Source organism: Cetorhinus maximus, chromosome 11 (assembly GCF_964194155.1).
Source record: "Cetorhinus maximus chromosome 11, sCetMax3.hap1.1, whole genome shotgun sequence".
NCBI classification, from domain to species: Eukaryota; Metazoa; Chordata; class Chondrichthyes; order Lamniformes; family Cetorhinidae; genus Cetorhinus; species Cetorhinus maximus.
Window position 1 is genome coordinate 45,279,740 of NC_135889.1, and position 18,823 is coordinate 45,298,562.

Consider the following 18,823-nt stretch of genomic DNA (forward strand, 5'->3'; position numbering starts at 1 on the left):
GTATGAGAACAAATACTTCATGGTTGGTCACAAGAGCCCATATCTGATGAAATGAAACCATACTTCAACAAAAGACAGGAAACAACCATCCAGGATGGTATCTTATTGTGGGAAGCATGAGTGATAGTACCTCCAAAGGGAAAGGAGTCACTTTTAATTGAACTACACAGCGCACATCCAGGAAGTTCCTGAATGAAGACCACAGCACGCAGCTACCTATGGTGGCCTGGGATGGATGGCGAAATAGAGAAGAATTGTGTGTAATGTCAGCAACTGCAAAAGTTGCCATCGACAGCTCCATTACACCCTTGGGAATGGCCAGGTAGACTCTGGGTGCAATTACACATTATCTACGTGGGACCTTTCTTGGGAACAATGTTTCTGCTCATTGTCGAAGCCCATTCTAAATGGATGGACATATAGGAGGTGAAGTCACCAACGTCGACTGCTACAATTGAGAGGCTATGTCAAAGTTTTGCCATTCACGGACTACCAGAAGTAGTTGTTTCTGATAACGGCACGGCATTTACGAGTGCTGAGTTTCAACGGTTTAACAGCCTCAATGGTATCACTCATGTAAAAACTTCACCGTACCACCCTTCCTCAAATGGACTGGCTGAAAGGGCAGTTCAAAAGTTCAAGGCAGGCATGAAAAAGCTAACTGGAGATTCCTTAGCAACCAAGCTAGCACGCTTTCTTTTCCATTATAGGACCACCCTTCAAACAACAGGTGTCATAACTGCGGAGTTGTTGTTGAAACACCAATTTAGGATGAGATTGAGCGTAGTAATGTCGAATTTAGGGGGGAAGGTGGAAAGAAGTCAGGGAAGCCAGAAAACTAGACACGACTGGCATATTCGTGAGAGGAAATTTACTGTGGGAGAGATGGTATATGTGAAGAACTTTGGAGAAGGACCAACGTGGTTACAGGGTGAAATGAGTGCAGTGACTGGACCTCTATCTTACCATGTGAAGGTGGAAGGCTGGATCATACGGAGACATGTGGACCATTTAAGGAAGAGAGAAATAGATCACCAAAAATTGATTCCACAAGTGTTCATGACCAGGTCAGCATTTCCTGTTGTGAGTACTCAACCCAGGGCAGACATGTCTGATGTTCCTGTAAGAGTTGAGGATACAGAACTGCAGGTGCCCACCAAAGCACCTGATATTCAGGCATCTCTGGAAAAGAAGGTTCCTGACAGCAAGTTGTAGAGCTGAGACTTTCTACGCACATTAGGAAACCACCTGAAGACTGAACTTGTAAATTCCCTACTTAGTGTAAATAATTTGTTGTCTTGAGAAATTTGTATTTGTAAATATAATATGTATATCTGTGTAAAGGGGGAGGGATGTATAATTACGGTTTTATTTAGTGTGCAATATGCCTTTAAGAATAATGCTGTTAAGGAAGATCACATGATCTTTAGTACCTAATAAGGGAGTAGCGCGGGCTACCTCAGTGGTTAGTATAGAGATAGAAAATGGCTGAAAGCATGCATGTAGTTGCTGCTGAGTACCTTGTAAGTAAACTTAAAGTTTCTACCCAAGAAGTGTCTGTGGAACAACAGTACGAACTCCGCCACCATTCACAACAAATATCAATGAGGAATGCTACATGAACTAATTTCTCTCCCAACATGTCTTCAACCTTTTCTATTTTTCAGGATCAGCTGACGGTGCACATTGCCCAAGTTGTTGATAAATGGTGAAATTAATGACATTTACTGAAATTATGTAATTTACATAATCTTAAGTTTATAAAATACCTTGAGAAGCTTCAAAATGTGTTTATCAGCAGACATGTCTAGAAATTCTTTTTGTATAGCAGCATTTCTGTCAGCTAACACCTCCACTGCTGTTATTGCTTTCAGCTGCATCCTGATTTTCCGTCCACTGAGAATATGTATCAGAGGCACAACTGCCCCTTCAGCTACAATCGCATCTTGGTTCGACTTGTGTTTACGAGCAACTTCAGCCAAAGCAACCGAAGCAAAACCCTGCAGAACTTCTACATAATAATTGCACATGTAACTGTTAGGGCTCTTCTCAGCCTTATCACAAATTCTAAATTATTTAAGTAAACTGTCAACAGCATAATCGAAAAACTGCCAATATAAATTAAAATCAGCTATAAAAAATGCTACAGGCTTATGAGTAACTGAAAGACAAATTAATGTTTTTTTTTTCTCTTTTAGTTGCTAACTAACCAGCCATTTTCTATTTATATATCAAATTTCCAGCATTTACAGTTTTTCTATTTATAGTGAAAATTGGTTACTGAACATATAAGGACTATGACACCATGAAAAACTGTACCTGGAAAACTTATTGAAAAATAATTAAAAGAGAAAGGGAATTTTGGGGAATTGTTACTATCGATTACTTTTCCTTAGATGTATGCCATTTCCCCAATTGTTCTCCACAACTCAATTATAACGCTCCTCAATTGAACCATCTTTTATCAGTGAAGTGGATACATTGGAAATGATTAGGAAATAACAAAAAGCCAGGAGTTTACTTTGGGAAATACAATTCTTGTGACTGGTGTTTCTCAGGTTCTTTCTCTCTTAAAGCTTTTGCAAATGTATCAAAAACTCTGCGGAGGATGCTGTGCAATGCAGCACTATGATACAAATTCGCACCTCCACTATCCATATAAGTTACAGATCTCAGCCATGCTGTTAACGTAAGGTGTTGGGTGAGAACGCAGCATTTTCCAAATGGGATGGAGGGGAAATCAGTGAACAAGACAGCTCAGATAATAAAAACAGAAAATGCTAGAAATACTCAGCAGGCCTGGCTGCATCTATGGAGAGAGAGAAACAGAGTTAATGGGCGGAATCGTCCCCGCCCACCAGTGGCGGGAATTGTGGTGGGTGGGAGTGTAAAATTTGGTGAGATTCAAAAAATCGGTTTCCCAACATCGGGAAATGAGGTTGTAATCTTGCTCTCCCATCTTTCATGGCAGGTCAACTTTCCCATCAGGAACACTTTTTGCATCTCATGAATGCTCATTAAAACCCCAACAGACCAGAATCTTGTTCCACTGTTAAATTTTCCACCCCAGGAATTTATACCGTTCTTTTTCATGACCTAATATAAGTGGCGTGCGCCCGGCGAGGGAGACTTCAAGGACTTACCCGGCACTCGAAGCTGCTGGCACCATTCCTGATGGCTGCTCTTGGGTGTCTGCAGTCAAGCAGGAGATGGTACACACAGGAAGGGTGGGGGTGCTTTCAGGGCACGAAGTGGGGGCTGGAAGTCTGTAAGGGATGGTTCAGGGCATTAAGGGTTGATGGAAGTCTGTGAAGGAGGTGTTGAAGACACGAAGTGGGGATGGAAATCTGTAAGGGGGTGTTGAAGGCACGAAGTGGGTGTAGAAGTCATGAAAGGGGTTGGAAGGAGGGTGTGGTGTCCAGGGAAAGGGGGCAGAGTGTTTTATAGGGTGGGGTCCATTCAGTCTATGGTGGAGTCCTGGTGGGAGAACTGAGGATAGTAGTGGTAGGAGGGAACTGCTACAATGAGAGGTGGAAGGGGATACGATGGGGTGGGAGAGTCAGGATGTGTATTTGGCAGATGTGGTTCTCATTGGGAGGGTCATTGAGGGGGACAAGAAAGGTGGCATGGATAACGGGAGTGGGCGGGGTCAAGATGGGCATGGGCATGGTAATGGGTGTTGACTCCAAAAGGAGGGAAGGCATGTGGAAGTGGATGGTGATGGGGCCCAGGGTAATGGTGGGAATGTTCAAGGGTTACAGAGCATGGGGTAAAGGTTACGTTAGGGGAGTCAATGGTGATTGGGGAAAGTTGGTGGGTGACAGGTGAAGTGTAAAAGGTGGTGCAGCAGGTCTGAAAGGAGATGCACATGATAGAAACATAGAAAATAGGAGCAGGAGTAGGCCATTTAGCCCTTCGAGCCTTCTCCACCATTCATTATGATCATGGCTGATCATCCAACTCAATAGCCTGCTCCCGCTTTCTCCCCATATCCTTTGATCCCTTTCACCCCAAGAGCTATATCTAACTCCTTCTTGAAAACATACAATGTTTTGGCCTCAACTACTTTCTGTGGTAGCGAATTCCACAGGCTGACCACTCTCTGGGTGAAGAAATTTCTCCTCATCTCAGTCCTAAATGGTCTACCCCATATTCTCAGACTGTGGCCCCTGGTTCTGGACTCCCCCACCATCGGGAACATCCTTCCTGCCTCTACCCTGTCTAGTCCTGTTAGAATTTTATAGGTTTCTATGAGATTCCTCCTCATTCTTCTGAACTCTAGTGAATATAATCCTAACCGACTCTATCTCTCCTCATGTGTCAGTCCCGCCATCCCAGTAATCAGTTTGGTAAACCTTCGCTGTTATCCCTCCATAGCAAGAACAACCTTCCTCAGATAAGGAGCCCAAAACTGCACACAATATTCCAGGTGTGGTCTCACCAAGGCCCTGTGTAATTGCAGCAAGACAACCCTGCTCCTGTTCTCGAATCCTCTCGCTATGAAAGCCAACATACCATTTGCCTTCTTTGCTGCCTGCTGCACCTGCACGCTTACCTTCAGCAACTGGTGTACGAGGTCACCCAGGTCTCGTTGCACATGTAGACCATATGGTAACAGGTCTGGCTGAGAGGACTCTCATAACATTGAGATCCCAGCAAGATGGAGTCAATTGCCATTGGCAGCAGTCAGAGGTAGGGTTGAAGGGACAGAGAGGTGTGGATGCCTACAAGGGGCCTGGCTGGTGAATGGCAACCAACTCACGACTGCAAACCTCCACCTACCCGGGGGAATGGTCATGCCTGACAAGGGCTCATGTGGTTAATCCTTCTATTATGACAAAGCAAAGATCTCTCTATAAAATCCGAGGGCAACGGAGGGAGGGATAACATGGGTGGAAGGCTTTTCGCACATGGCTGTCGTCACTCTTGTCAAAGAGCAATGTCTTCATTCGCAGGCATGTATGCATGGGAGGAACACCCACCGTTGTCCTCCAGGATGTTCTTCACCTGGAAAGGGTGGAGTGCATGTGACCAACAAAATGACTAGCAGCAAGATGGAACCCAGGAAATATCAAAACAGTGCAAATGAACGTATATTTATAAGTGCCAGAATTATATACAATGATTTTACATTCATGCCACCAGCGTGAATTCAAAATCTCTTAATTTTTGTTACCCTACCACTATGTCTAGGTGCATCTGTGACATCGCAGCAGAGGTGGAGGCAGCCTGCTGACTGCTATTCCTGTTGTCTCAGATGACTTTGGTGGGCGTCCTCTGGAGGCCCAAGGCCTAGAGCGCCCCGGCCTGCTAAGGTTCTCCTGCTGTGGAGCAAGGGAATCCCCTTCAGTCTGACCAGCTGGATGTGATTGGGTCATAGACAGAGGGGATTTGGAGTAGCAGGACAACCTTTGATTGGGTCTAGTTGATGCTGTTCCTCCCTGATTCCTTGAGGAGAAGGGTCACTTGGAGCAAATTCGAGGTGCCCTGTCCCCCTCTCACCTAGCCAGTGCTGAAGCACAGCCACGGCTAGAGTGATGGAATGCAGGTCTGTGCGTATATCAGGCAATAAACTGCTGGACCTGGGTCTCCAAGATGGCCACCATCCTTCCCATGGAGACCTTGAGGTATTCGCATGTCGGAACCATGACATCAGGGAGCACACGGATGCACTCCTCCATCTCTTGTACCACTCTATTGAAGGCCTCTGACAGCTCTGAGTGATGTTGCCTTGTGTCTATTTGAATCTCAAGCATATGACCTAGGGCTGATTGCAGAGGCTCAACATCTGACTTGGACTCTGCAGGTGCCTGTTCTCCAGCATTCCTCTGAGAGCCAGAGACCTTGGCTCTCACTGCCTCCGCCTGCTGCTGTGAATCAGTGCAGTGACCACCAGTGAGTGACCCTGAGCATACTCTTGAACTATGATCCACCGATGTGTGTGTTTCTGCGCTTGGGGAGGGTGCAGGTGAATGCTGTGATGGCTCTACATGTGTGAAAGAGTCTTCTTTCTCCTCTAGGGTGGTCTGGGGGCTCACCCTTTCTTCAGTGGAGGAGGCTGGCCTCCCCCTCATCCTGCTAGCACCTTGAGTGGAGAAAATAAAGAATGAGTGACTGCTTAGGCTGGCTCAGACATTACACACATCACGCAAACTCTTGTCCAAAGTTGGCTCTGCTTCCTCAATGGATTGTTGGGAATGGCTGACCTCATCATCAACGCAGGCACAGTCTCTGTCCTACCCTACCAGTTCTGCAGCCTATTGCTCAAATTCCATGAGATTTTGCAGCTCTGACATTCCACCTCCAGTCTTTTCCCTCTCCATCCTGTTGAGGGCCATCTTGTCCTGGCTGAAGGCAGATGGATTGAGTGTGAGCACGTTGGTCGAAAGAGCAGGTCAGAGGTTGGAAATTCTGGGAAAGTGCCTTACCTCCTGACTCAATAAAGCCTGTGCAGCATCTACAAGGCACAAGTCAGGAGTGTGATGGATTACTCTCCACTTGTCAGGACGAGTGTAGCTTTAACAACAATGAAGAAGCTGGTCACCATCCAGGTCCAAATATCCCACTTGATTGGCACCTCATCCACCACCTTCAACATTCACTCCCTTCAACACCAACACAGTGGCAGCAGTGCGTACCAGATATAAGATGCACTGCAGCAACTCACTTAGGCTCCTTTGATAGCACCTTCTAAACTCGTGACCACTACCATCTGGAAGGACAACCACCATCTTCAAGTTCCCCTCACAGCCACACACCCTGACTCGGAGCTGCATTACTGTCCCTTCATTGCTAGGGGTCACAATCCTGGAAGTTCCTCCCTAACAGTACTCTGGGTGTTCCTACGCCACATGGACAACAGCAGTTGAAGAAGGCAACACACCACCACCTTCTCAAGGGCAATTAGGGTTGGGCAACGAAAATGCTGACCTAGCCATGGATGCCCACTACCATGAAAGATAAAATAAAAACATTGCTGATGTGAGTTTGGAGAGTAGAAGGTTCACTTACCTTAGTGGAGTGGATGAGATCATTCATCTGTTTCCTGCGCTGCAGGGATGTCCTCGTTTGGACCTCATGGGTGCTAACCACCCTGGTAACCTCCTTCCAGGCTGCTGTGGTCAGACTGGAGGGCCGCCTGCTTCCATCCCTCGGAAAGAGGACGTCCTCCATTTCCTAGACAGCCTGGAGGAGAATCTCCAGCAAGGTATCGCTGAAGCATGGGGCCGGAGCTTGCTGCCTTCCGCTCTCCGAAAGTCCTGGCACGATGAATGAATGGCTGTCTGAGTGCCTTATAAATATGGTGCTTGCCCACGGGTGACTTCCTGCCCGCTCCGCCACGCTATGGATTTGATTCTCACGGGTGCATAATTAATCAGGTGAACAACGCACAACTCGGTGTGTTCACCTGCCCCGTTCTCCAACAGAAGTCACTCCAACTTCCCACTCTCACCATCGGACTTAGTCCCGGAGCGGAAAATTCCAGCCAAAGGTTCAAGTCTGTGACCACTCAACAGAACTGGGAAATGTTAAAAATGTAATAGGCTCTGAGCAAATGAAAGGGAAGGGTGGGAAGAAGAACAAAAGGGAATGTCTGTGATCAGGTGGAGGATGCAGAAATTAAGCATCTAATGATACTCCTGGGAGCGAGAAATGAGACGGGTTGGGAATTGTGCAGCAGATGAAATGTCAGCTTCCCATGGCGGTGTGAAAGTTGTGAATAATTGGATGCGGCTTCATTGTTCCCGATGGCAAGTGGCAGGAATCTATTTTTACTGCATTAGCATGTCATGCATGCATATTAAAATACATAGTCGATAGATTAAATTACATCTTGTGAATAAAGTGGCAACAAGCGAGTAAAAGATGGCCTCTGATTCAGGACTAGTTAAAGGTGATACACAGCAAGCAAGGTAGTCTTCCTGGTGATTTGAAGTGAGTAGGAGCTGTTTTTCTTGTATGGAGAACACTTTTGGACTGGGGAGTGGAGACTGAACTGTTGCATTGAACTTGGGTCATGGATGTCCGTGGAAGGGAGGGTGGCAGCTGTTCAGGCAGGTCAGAACATGGCTGTCTGAGAGAGGCAGGTACGGTCATGGCAGCCCAAAGATGGGTCATGGGGGAAAGAGAGAAGGAGCTGGACAACACACGGAAGGTCAATCTGTACCAAAGGCTGATCAAGCATGATAGAGGGAAGAGCAAGGGTGAGTGAGGACAGGTCAATGGTGAGGTTCGGAGAGTCGAGGGCAACTGAGGGCAGGTCAAGTGTGATAGAGGGTTAAAGATGACAGTTGGCAGGTCAAGAGTGATGGGGGCAGGTCAAGGGTGATAGAAGGAGGGTCAAGGATAAGAACATAAGAGCATAAGAATTAGGAGCAGGAGTAGACCAAATGGCACATCGAGCCTGCTCTTCTGTTCAATATGATCATGGCTGATCTTGAGCTTCAACTCAATTTCCACGCCTGTTTCCCATATCCCTTAATTCCCTGAGAGACCAAAAATCTGTCTATCCCAGCCTTAAATACATTAAATGATTGAGCATCCACAACACTCTGGGGTAGAGAATTCCAAAGATTCACGACCTTTTGAGTGAAGAAATTAAATATTTTGCATATGTAGATTGTTGACAAGTTGACGGAGAAGTGAAGCAGGTCCAGGGTGCCGGGGATACATTGATGGTGATGGGGGTAGTTCTAGGTCGACAAACAGTTGATCAAGGGTGATGGTAGATGGCTCAAAGATCACAGAGGCTGGGCAATTGTGATGGAGGGAAGGTCAAAGTTAACAAAGGGAGGCTTGCAGTTCCAGTGTCAGAGTGGGCGTGTTCAGGGACATAGCTGCGACGGATGGAAGAGGTAGCTGGAGAGGACGAGGAGGGAGGTGGCCAGAGTGGGATGGTGGAGTCCAGGGTATGACTGATTGCACAGCAGTGGGCTCCCCATTGGTCCACAGTCATCAAGTCAGGAAGGAGGGCCAAATAGACTGTACTGACTAGAATTTTGCCGGCCTTCTCTCCGCAGTTCATTTCAGGCAGGCAGGATGGGTCTTGAGCACCCAGTGCTTTTTGATGCTGTGGCAGAGGAAGAGAGGAACTGGCGGAGAGTGGCCAAAGGCCAGGTTCAGCAATGGCCAGAAGGACAACAAGGGGTGGCAGCAGAGAGTCGGGCAAGTCAGGATGCTGGCAGCCAGGAGTAGGTGTGATGCCGAGCAATGCATGTAATATACAGCATGCAGAGTAACTAACTGAAAATGTTAGAGATGTAATGTCAAAGATGGCTGAGGCTGTCACAGCAGTCAGTCACTGACTTATGTCAGCTCCTGAAGGAAGACCTATGGCCCCATGGAATGGGAGGTAATGCTATGCTACAGCTGTTTGCTGTCCCTGCACAACTGCAGGGATGTCTCCTGGGGGAATGGGGATATCATCAGAAGCCTGGCTCATGACACCTGTGCAGAACCCACAAAGCCCAGCAAAGGAGGGGTACAATGTCTCCCATACCTCAACAAGGGCACCAGTAGAACAAACCTTTGGACTGCTGAAGATAAGGTCCAACTGCCAGGATCACTCAGGCAAAGCGTTGCAGTACGAACCACAGAGACCCAAGCATCATTGTGGTCTGCTGCGCCTTCTGTAACCTAGCACAGCAAAGAGGTGAGGAATTTTCAGCCAGTAAGATAGAGAAGCCGAATTCATCCTCAGACAATGATGAAGGGGAAGAATCAGAAGGCCCTGAAGTGACCCTGAAGACCCTCCAGCTGAAGATGCCAGGGTGATGTATCATTGTGTCAGATAGGCTTGTGAGAGCCTCGTTGCATCCGAATTTCAGCTAGAGTGAGGCCCCTGCAAGATCTCTTGATTTCTGCCTCAACAAATGTCACTATGGATGTGTCAGAACATGCAGCACACTCCCTGCAGATTTGTCAGCTCTATGGTGCGTAGAACCATTTCCTAGTGGTCTCTGTCTGTTCTCTGCTCAGTACCGACATGAGTGAAGCATCAGCCTCTAAGGACTTTGTGCTTGCCCAAGGCGACTCTGAGACCTGCATCAGAGGATCACTTGATGTTGAGTCTAGAACCTGGAAGCTGCTTTACTTCCCCAATGTCTCGGCATTGTACAGTGCTCAATGTGCATCATGGATGATGAAAGGTTGTCGTGCATGGAGACAGGGCATCTTTAATTGTCCTGCATGTAATTTACATTAGCCTTGAGTGTGATTTAGCTATGAACCCAAAATCTGAGCTCATCTGCGCTCCTGACTGCCTGCAGTGTTATCTTATAAGAACATAAGAAATTGGAACAGGAGTAGACCATTCGGCCCCTCGAGCGTGCTCCGCCATTCAATAAGATCATGGCTGATCTTCTTGTGTTTCGATTTCCACATTCCCACCTACCCTCAATAACCTTTGATTCCCTTGCCTAACAAAAATCTACCTACCTCTGCCTTAAAAATATTCAATAATCCCGTTTCCACCATCTCCTAAGGCAGAGAATTTCAAAGTCGCACAACCCTCAAAGAGAAAAAAATTCTTCTCATCTCTGTCCTAAAAGGGCGACCCCTAATTTTAAAACTGTGGCCCCTAGTTCTGGACTCACCCACAAGAGGAAACATCCTTTCAATGTCCACCTTGTCAAGGCCATTCAGTATCTTATATACTTCAATCAAATCACTCCTCACTCTTCTAAACTCCAGTGGAAACAAGCCCAGCCTGTCCAACCTTTTCTCATAAGACAACCCGATAATTTCAGGTATCAATCTCGTAACCCTCCTTTGAACCACTTCCAATGCATTTACATCCTTCCATAAGGAGACCAAAACTGCACACAGTATTCGAGGTGCAGTCTCACCAATGCCCTGTATAATGGAAGCAAAACATCCTTACTGTTATGTTCAATCCCTCTCATAATAAAGGATAGCATTCCATTAGCCATCTTAATTGCTTGCCGTGCCTGCATACTAACTTTTTGTGACTCAAGTACTAGAGCCCTTTGCACCTCCGAATTATGCAGCCGTTCTCCATTTAAGTAATATTCTGCTTTTTTGTTCTCCCTGCTAAAGTGAGCAACTTCACATTTTCCCACATTAAACTCCATTTGCTAGATCTTTGCCCACTCACTCAACCTATCTACATCTATCTGCAACCTCCTCATGTCCTCTTCACAACATACTTTCTTGCCTATCTTTGTGCCATCTGCAAATTTAGCTACCATATCTTCACTCCCCTCATCTAAGTCATTGTTGTAAATCGTAAAAAGTTGAGGCCCCAGTACAGACCCCTGTGGGACTCCACTTGTCACATCATGTCATGTGCAGAGGCCCCAGATACCTGACGTGAACATTGCAAGGTGCTGCGCTGGGCCATAAGGCATGGCTAGTGTCTCCTGACAATAACACTCTGGCAGCTGTCAGATGATCAATCAAAATGGTTATATGTAACTAACAATGGCACCGGTGTGCCTGGTTTCTGTGTATATATCTCAGACTGTAGGGATGAAAAAGTGTAGCCCTGACATGGAATCAGAGCGAGGCTGCAATACATCTGATGTGTGCTCTTTATTTTCAATGATTTGGGTCCTTAAGGGCTAGATGGAGTGTCAGCATTTTTGAGAGCACAAATACCATGGCTAGGCATCAAGGGGAAATTGGGAGACTCCAAGCGGAGGCATGTTCAAGCATAGCTTGTGATATTTGAGGTCCATTGAAAGGTGAGTTGAAGGACAGCCTCGCATCCTTTATAGAGAGTTACAGATGAATGTACCTGAAGATGTCTGTGACGCTGAGGACCGAGTATGATGAAGAAGCTTCAACATTTATCTTGCATGAGCTATTGTCTGTGCGGAAATACCGCAGTGCAGAGTCCGAGTTGAACTTACACATGAAGGCAATATCCACTGAGTGAAGATTGACCTCCTTGAGGTGCTTTGTCACAATACAGGTATACTGCCATGAGCGTACTGAGGATTGCAGTGCTGCTCCTGCCTCTAGTAGGCTGCCATAGGCAGTGGAACTTTGGTGAGATGATTGAATAAAGCTGCGCCATCTAAATTTTTCTCACAAAATGGCCTGTAGCAGTTATTGTCACATTACAGAAAGGCCACATGCTCCAAAGGCTGCCTTATTTTCCAACAATGAGGACATTGTTACACTAGAGTGTAACTACTCATTCAGAGACTGAAGTAGTTCGTTGAGATGAGGAGAATAACAACGAAGGTGGTAAGGTGGATCCAGCATGGATGGCACTGGTGAAAGAGGATTGTCATAGCTAGTCGGCATCATCCTCCTGTAGCCTGGTGGCTATTAGTGTTTCGCATGCATGCCTGCCTTGTATGACCTGTGCTATCGCATCTTCCTCTGAACCCTCTGCTTCCTTGCCCTCATTGTGCTCAACTCTCATGACTCCTTATCATCGGAGGACACGTGGAACTCCTCCATCTCGACACCTGGCAAGACATCCCCCCTTTGCTGAGCCAGATTGTGTAGGGCGCAGCAAACAATGATGAGATTGCTGGGGAACATACTCTGGGGAGTGTACTGGAGAGTGCTGACTGACCTGCCCAGACATTGAAAATACATCTTCAAGATGCCAATAATATATTCTATCAATGAGCATGTGGCGGTATGAGCTGCTTTATACCTCTCCTCTGAAGGACTTTGTGGCTGCCGAACGAGTGTCATCAGCCACGTCTTTTGTGGGTACCCTTCAACAAGGAGCAAACCCTGGATGTGCTAAGAACCCTCGAAGGTCTGTGGCACCTGTGAGTGACTCCAGATGTATGAGTTGTGGCAGCTTCTAGGGTATCTTGCTCATAACTGCATTATACCTGCTTCTGGTGATTGCAGACTAGCTGGACATTGAGAGAGTGGACCCTTTTCCTGTTGATGAATTGTAGTTGCTGCTGCCAGGGAGCTCTTAAAGTCACATGAGTGCAGTTGATGGCACCCTGCACCTGTGGGAATCCAGATATAACAGCAAAGCCCGCTGCTCTGGGAGTCTGGTTGGCATCATCTAGAAAAAACTGCACATAATTAGGAGACTTGTTAAGTAAGGCGTCGGTCACTACTCTTACGTATTTGTGAGTAGATGCTTGAGAAATCCTGCCGTGGTCTCCAGTGGAGCTCTGGAACAAGCCATTCATGAAGAAGTTCAGAGTGGCGTTCACGTTGAGAGCCACTGAGAATGGATGACCTCCCAGTCCCTGTGGCATCAACTCTTCCTGGAGAATGTCACAGTTGTGAGCCACCACATCCCTAGACATGCAAGGGTGTTGATGGCATTGTCTCTTGCTCATATGGAAGTATGAGGATTGTCGTCTGTACACCCTTGGTCTTGCAGGACTCCTACGCTCAATGGCTCTGTCAGCCTTCGTTTCTGAGTGTTGAGGGGTCCCACAGGCTCTTCATTCTCAGGATGAGGCTCTTCCCTTTGCCCAGCCAGGTGGCGAAGGGCCCTTCTTCTCCTCCTTTTTAGTTGCCAGGATGAGTGCAACATTGGCTGCTCCAGACATTTTTCCCTCATGCTCATCTCTGCAGGAACATTGAACAGAAACATGAGTGAACATAAGCCTACAAAGGTAATCAATAAAGTGATGGAAGGGGTCATCAACAGTGCTATCAAGTGGCATTTGCTTAGCAATAACCTGCTCACTGACACTCAGTTTGTGTTCTGCCAGGGCCACTCAGCTCCTGACCTCATTACAGCCTTGGTTCAAACATGGGAAAAAGAGCTGAACTCCAGAGGTGAGGAGAGAGTGACTGCCCTTGACATCAGGGCAGCATTTGACCGAGTGTGGCAACAAGGAGCTCTAGCAAAACTGGAGTCAATGGAAATAAGGGGGAAAGCTCTCCATTGCTTGGAATCATACCTAGCACAAAGGAAGATGGTTGTGGCTGTTGGAGGTCAATCATCTCAGTTCCAGGACATCACTGCAGGAGTTCTTCAGGGTAGTGTCCTAGGCCCAAAACATCTTCAGCTGCTTCATCAATGACCTTCCTTCCATCATAAGGTCTGAAATGGGGATGTTTGTTGAGGATTGCACAATGTTCAGCACCATTCACGACTCCACAGAAGCAGTCCACGTCCAAATGCTGCAAGACCTGGACAATATCCAGGCTTGGGCTGACAAGTGGCAAGCAATATTCGTGCCATACAAGTGCCAGGCAATGACCATCTCCAACAAGAGAGAATCTAACCCCTTGACATTCAGTGGCATTACCATCACTGAATCCCCCACTGTCAACATCCTGGGGGTTACCATTGACCAGAAACTGAACTGGACTAGCCATATAAATACTGTTCCTGCAAGAGCAGGTCAGAGGCTAGGAATTTGCATTGAGTGACCTACCTCCTGATTTCCCCAAGGCCTGCTCACCATCTACAAGGCACAAGTCAGGGGTGTGAAGGAATACTCTCCACTTGCCTGGATGAATGCAGCTCCAACAACTCAAGAAGCTTGACATCATCCAGGACAAAGTGGCCCACTTGATTAGCACCCCATCCACAAACATTCACTCCATCCACCACCGAAGCACAGTGGCAGCAATGTGTACCATCTACAAGAAGCACAGGAACTCGTCAAGGCTCCTTAGACAGCACCTTCCAAACCCATGACCGCTACCATCTAGAAGGACAAAGGATGCAGACACAAGTGAACACCACAACCTGCAAGTTCCCCTCCAAGCCACACAGCATCCTGACTTGGAAATACATTGCCGTTCTTTCATTGTTGCTGGGTCAAAATCCTGGAACTCCCTCCCTAACAGCACTGTGAGTGCGCCTACACCACATGTGAATGTGCCTACATCACATGGACTGGAGCAGTTCAATAAGGCAGCTCACTACCACCTTCTCAAGGGCAATTCAGGATGGGCAATAAATGCTGGCCTAGCCAGCGACAACCACATACCATGAATGAATAAAAGAAAAATCTTCCTATCACGTACTAGGGAGTACTCTCCTTCCTCCCCCTCTAATCCTTGATCCCATTGTCATTGTCATGGATATCCCTGTCCTACCCCTGAACTCTTTGATGTTGATGTCCAAGTGCCACACGCGGACCTGACCCCTCCTCACCTTGAGGCCTATTGTATTGTGAGCTACAGAGACCACCACCCATGAGACCATTGAGTGCCCGCCCCTACATTAGCTGTTTCTCATCTACAGGCTGCAGATGCCTCTCCTGACTGTGATTATGGCTCAGTATGAAGCCAGAAAACCCCAGGACCGATGTGTGTGAGGGGCTGACCACACCATATGCACACCATGCTGGGCATGACTGATAAACTGTTCCACTCCCTGGACTGGGACAAGGACAGTCACTCCAAGCACAGTCTTCTAAATTTTGGCGCACAGTCACACAACTGTCTATGCATTCTGGCCCTGACTACATTTTGTGCTCTTGCCCAGGACGGGCTATGCTTTCTGACCCCAGCTAATTAGCTACTCCAGTCATGTGGCAGTGTGCACCCTTCCCCAGTCTCCACCCCCCAAGTCAAACCTTTGCCCTCCAGCCCCTTCCCTTGCCCCTGGGTTGTCTCACACCCGCTGCAGTTAAACCTTTACACTCCAGCCTCTAATGTCCCCCACTGCCTTCCTGCTGGTCTGGAAATGGGCAGCCTTGTCTCTGAACCCCCCTTGAACTACTGCGGGTCTTGCCTGTACAGCCTGACATGGAGTCGGAACAGCTGTGAGTACAGCGCAATGAAAGTTAAGTGAACATACCTTGAAGTCACGAGTGAAGTGTAGTTCACCAGGTACACATCACTGATATCCATTTGTGAATGACACTGGTCTAATTAGTTACCGGCATGGCCTTTTGATCTGGAGTGGGGGTGTGATTCTGGTGATTTGGCTTGATAATGAATATGCATAACATTTAAATGCATGCAAATGTGGTTCTTGACAAGGCACGGTAGGCTGCCCAATCTGCCATGAAAGTCAGGAGCCGACAATCACAAATTCTTTTTACCCCAGTAGGAAACTGATTTTTGGATGACCACAAATTTTCCCGATAAGCCTGCCATGATGCCCACTGCTGACGGGACCAGAAAATTCCACCCTTTGCATGACCCTGTGAAATATGGATTGCCTCAGCAACTGATGCTGCTGAGATGACAGCTTCTTATGGGTGATAAGGGGGCGAGCAATGTATGCTGGCTTTCCAGCGAGGTTCCAATCCCTTGACCTAACATGAGTTGACAAACATAGAAACCACCATGTGTCAAGAAGCTTAGGTTTGCCACTACAGAGACCACATAATAAATATTGTCCAAAATCCCCACATCAGCTATCATTGATTTTCAATGAAGCCTCAAGCCCTTAAATGCTCCTGTCTGGCTGCAAAAGTCCCAACAACTTGACCATTCAACACACATGAATAAAGTGCTCAAAACTTTACACATAAACTTACAATGTCATAGAATTATTGGACACCTGTGCTACCTTTTATGCCATTAGAAGGTTTTTAGCTTATGTTTTCAACTACTACACCTTGCTGCGACCTTCACATTCACACCTAAGTTGGAGGCAGCTGTCAATGCCCGAGATAATTTTGGCAGCTAATTATGGTGGTCCAAGGCTTAGAGGGCCCCAGTTTGCTGAGAGTCACCTGCACAGATGCAAGTGCATCCAATTTGGCCTCACCTACTGGCAGCACTGGGGTCACTGGCAGAGGGCAGGAGAAGCAGCAACTCAGCCTTCGAGCACCCTGAGATGACACCCCAGAGGTGGATTGCTAATGCTCTTCCTCCTTGTCGATGTGTGATGGTACCTCCCTGACTCCAGCAGAAAGGAAATCTGGAGGGAGGTCCAGGTGCCTCGCCTACCACCACCCCCAACCCCCACCCCCACCCTCGCCTTATCATTGCAGTATAGAGCCCATGGCCAGAGTGATGGTAAGCAGGTCTGAGTGCATATTCGGCAGCCACTGAGTGTTCTGTTGGACCTGGCTCTACATAGAGTTCACCAGCCTCTCCATGGAGGAAATCGTTTGCTCGCAAACAGGAGCCATGGCAGAACTTATGGCTTGGATGGACTTCACCATTCGCTCGAGGTTGCGCATAGTCTCAGGCATCTTTGCCTGATGTTCCGCTGCCTGTGTCTGCATCTCCAGCAGGTTGCTTGCGGTGGTTCCCAGAGGCACATCATCAGCATGGGGCTCAACATGGGCCTGATCTCCAGCAGTCCTCCAACTGTCAAGGACCTTGGCTGTCCCATCCTCTATCAGCTGCTGTGATGTGTCTGTGATGTGCTCACCCGAGCTTAATCGGCAAAGCATTCCCCCAAGGTGGCTGCCTCTGTGCTGGTGGAGGGTGCAGGGGAATGATGTGACAGTGCATCCTCTGACAATTCCATGTCATCATCCTCAGAGGTGGAACTCTGGTTTGCTCCAAAATGTGAGCAACGTGTCTCTAGACTGTGGGGACCTATGGTGGAGAACACAAAGAATTAGCTTCAAGTTATGCACAATCCCTTTTCCCAGTGCACCGTCACATGTATCTCTTGTATGCCCAGTTCTCGATACCAGGTTGGAAACATCCTCGCTCTGTTGTTGACATTCAGGCCTTGACATTTGCAACTGAACACGTGTCCTGCTTCCCAGCCAGTTTGACCCTCTCTTCCTCTGCTGGGTTCAATATTTGGAGGTAAGGGACACCACCACCAGTATTCAAGCATTCCTTTATGTTATACGGTCTATTGCTCTACAGTTAGACAGAAGGATTGAGAATTATCTGAATGGACAGCAAACCCTTTTAAGATCATGCAAGCCTATGACAATTAATGTTACCTTCCTCATAAGTATTCCAAACATGCACCCGCCAGCAACTGGTACAACTTTCAAAGCATGAACTGGCTCCCACATATTCAGTCCAAATGCACAATCTGGTACTGAAGCCTAGAATACCTCTCCACTTGCACATTTACACTGTTTAATGCTGTCATGAATGCCACTTTGCAGTGACTATACCATGCTACTTACCCTTGCAGAGAGAAGGAGGTCATTGACCCTTTTGCACCATTGGACCCAGCCCCAAGGCTGCAATCTCCATCCAGGCTGCCTTGGTAAGATGTGAGGGTGTCCTGCTCCCATCACAGGGAAACACAACCTCCAGTCATTCCCGGATGGCCTGGAGTAGAGAAAGGAGGTATCACTAAACCAGGGGCCATTTGTCCTCTGTGCTAAGTCATGTGTCCACTTTTGAATGGGCTGACAACAGCTGATCGGGATCAGCAGGCTTGGAGTGGTTGACAGCTGTTAAGATCAAAATCCGCATCTGAGACAGGCAGAAAGATAATGTTGGCTTTCAGGTAGTGAATGTGTGGCAATCTGAGGTGTAACACACCTTTAAGAGAATGTGAGCAGATTGACCACGTGACTGTAAGACCCAATAGCTGTGTAGCGCAGGCTACCATGTTAGTGTTAGTCTAGAGTAGGGTATGGCTGGAGAAGCACAAATCATGATAGTGCTCTGTTGTTTGTGTAAATAAATAGTATGTACTTCATTGCATATTGGTTTCTGCATCTGCAGTATATTATAATCGACTCACCTGTGACAGATAAGCGTGCAACCAGTTCGTGAGCAAAGCGACCCCATAGTAGAACATAACAACTGGCGATGAGGCAAAACACGACCAGTCGACGACACCAAAGAAAGCCATGAAAACTCAACTGTAGTGAATCAGCCATGCCCTGCAGGGTGATTGTAAGTATATTACAATTGTAAGCCCTCACTGTAGTCGTCAAAGTTGTCTCCCTCCAGTGTGCCACAATTTGGCCGCATCGAACAGTTTGATCAGACCTTCGATGACTGGTCACATTATATTTTT

The 18,823-nt window shown here is 47.3% G+C and overlaps 1 protein-coding gene across 1 annotated transcript in view; it reads right to left on the reverse strand.

Moving 5' to 3' along the window:
* The window catches only part of ankar (ankyrin and armadillo repeat containing), a 295,797-nt gene that overhangs the window by 92,187 nt on the left and 184,787 nt on the right, over window positions 1–18,823 (reverse strand). The window contains exon 12 of the mRNA XM_078551294.1: window positions 1,770–2,011. Within this exon, the coding sequence (XP_078407420.1) occupies window positions 1,770–2,011 (242 nt within the window). The remainder of the gene's footprint in view (window positions 1–1,769; window positions 2,012–18,823) is intronic.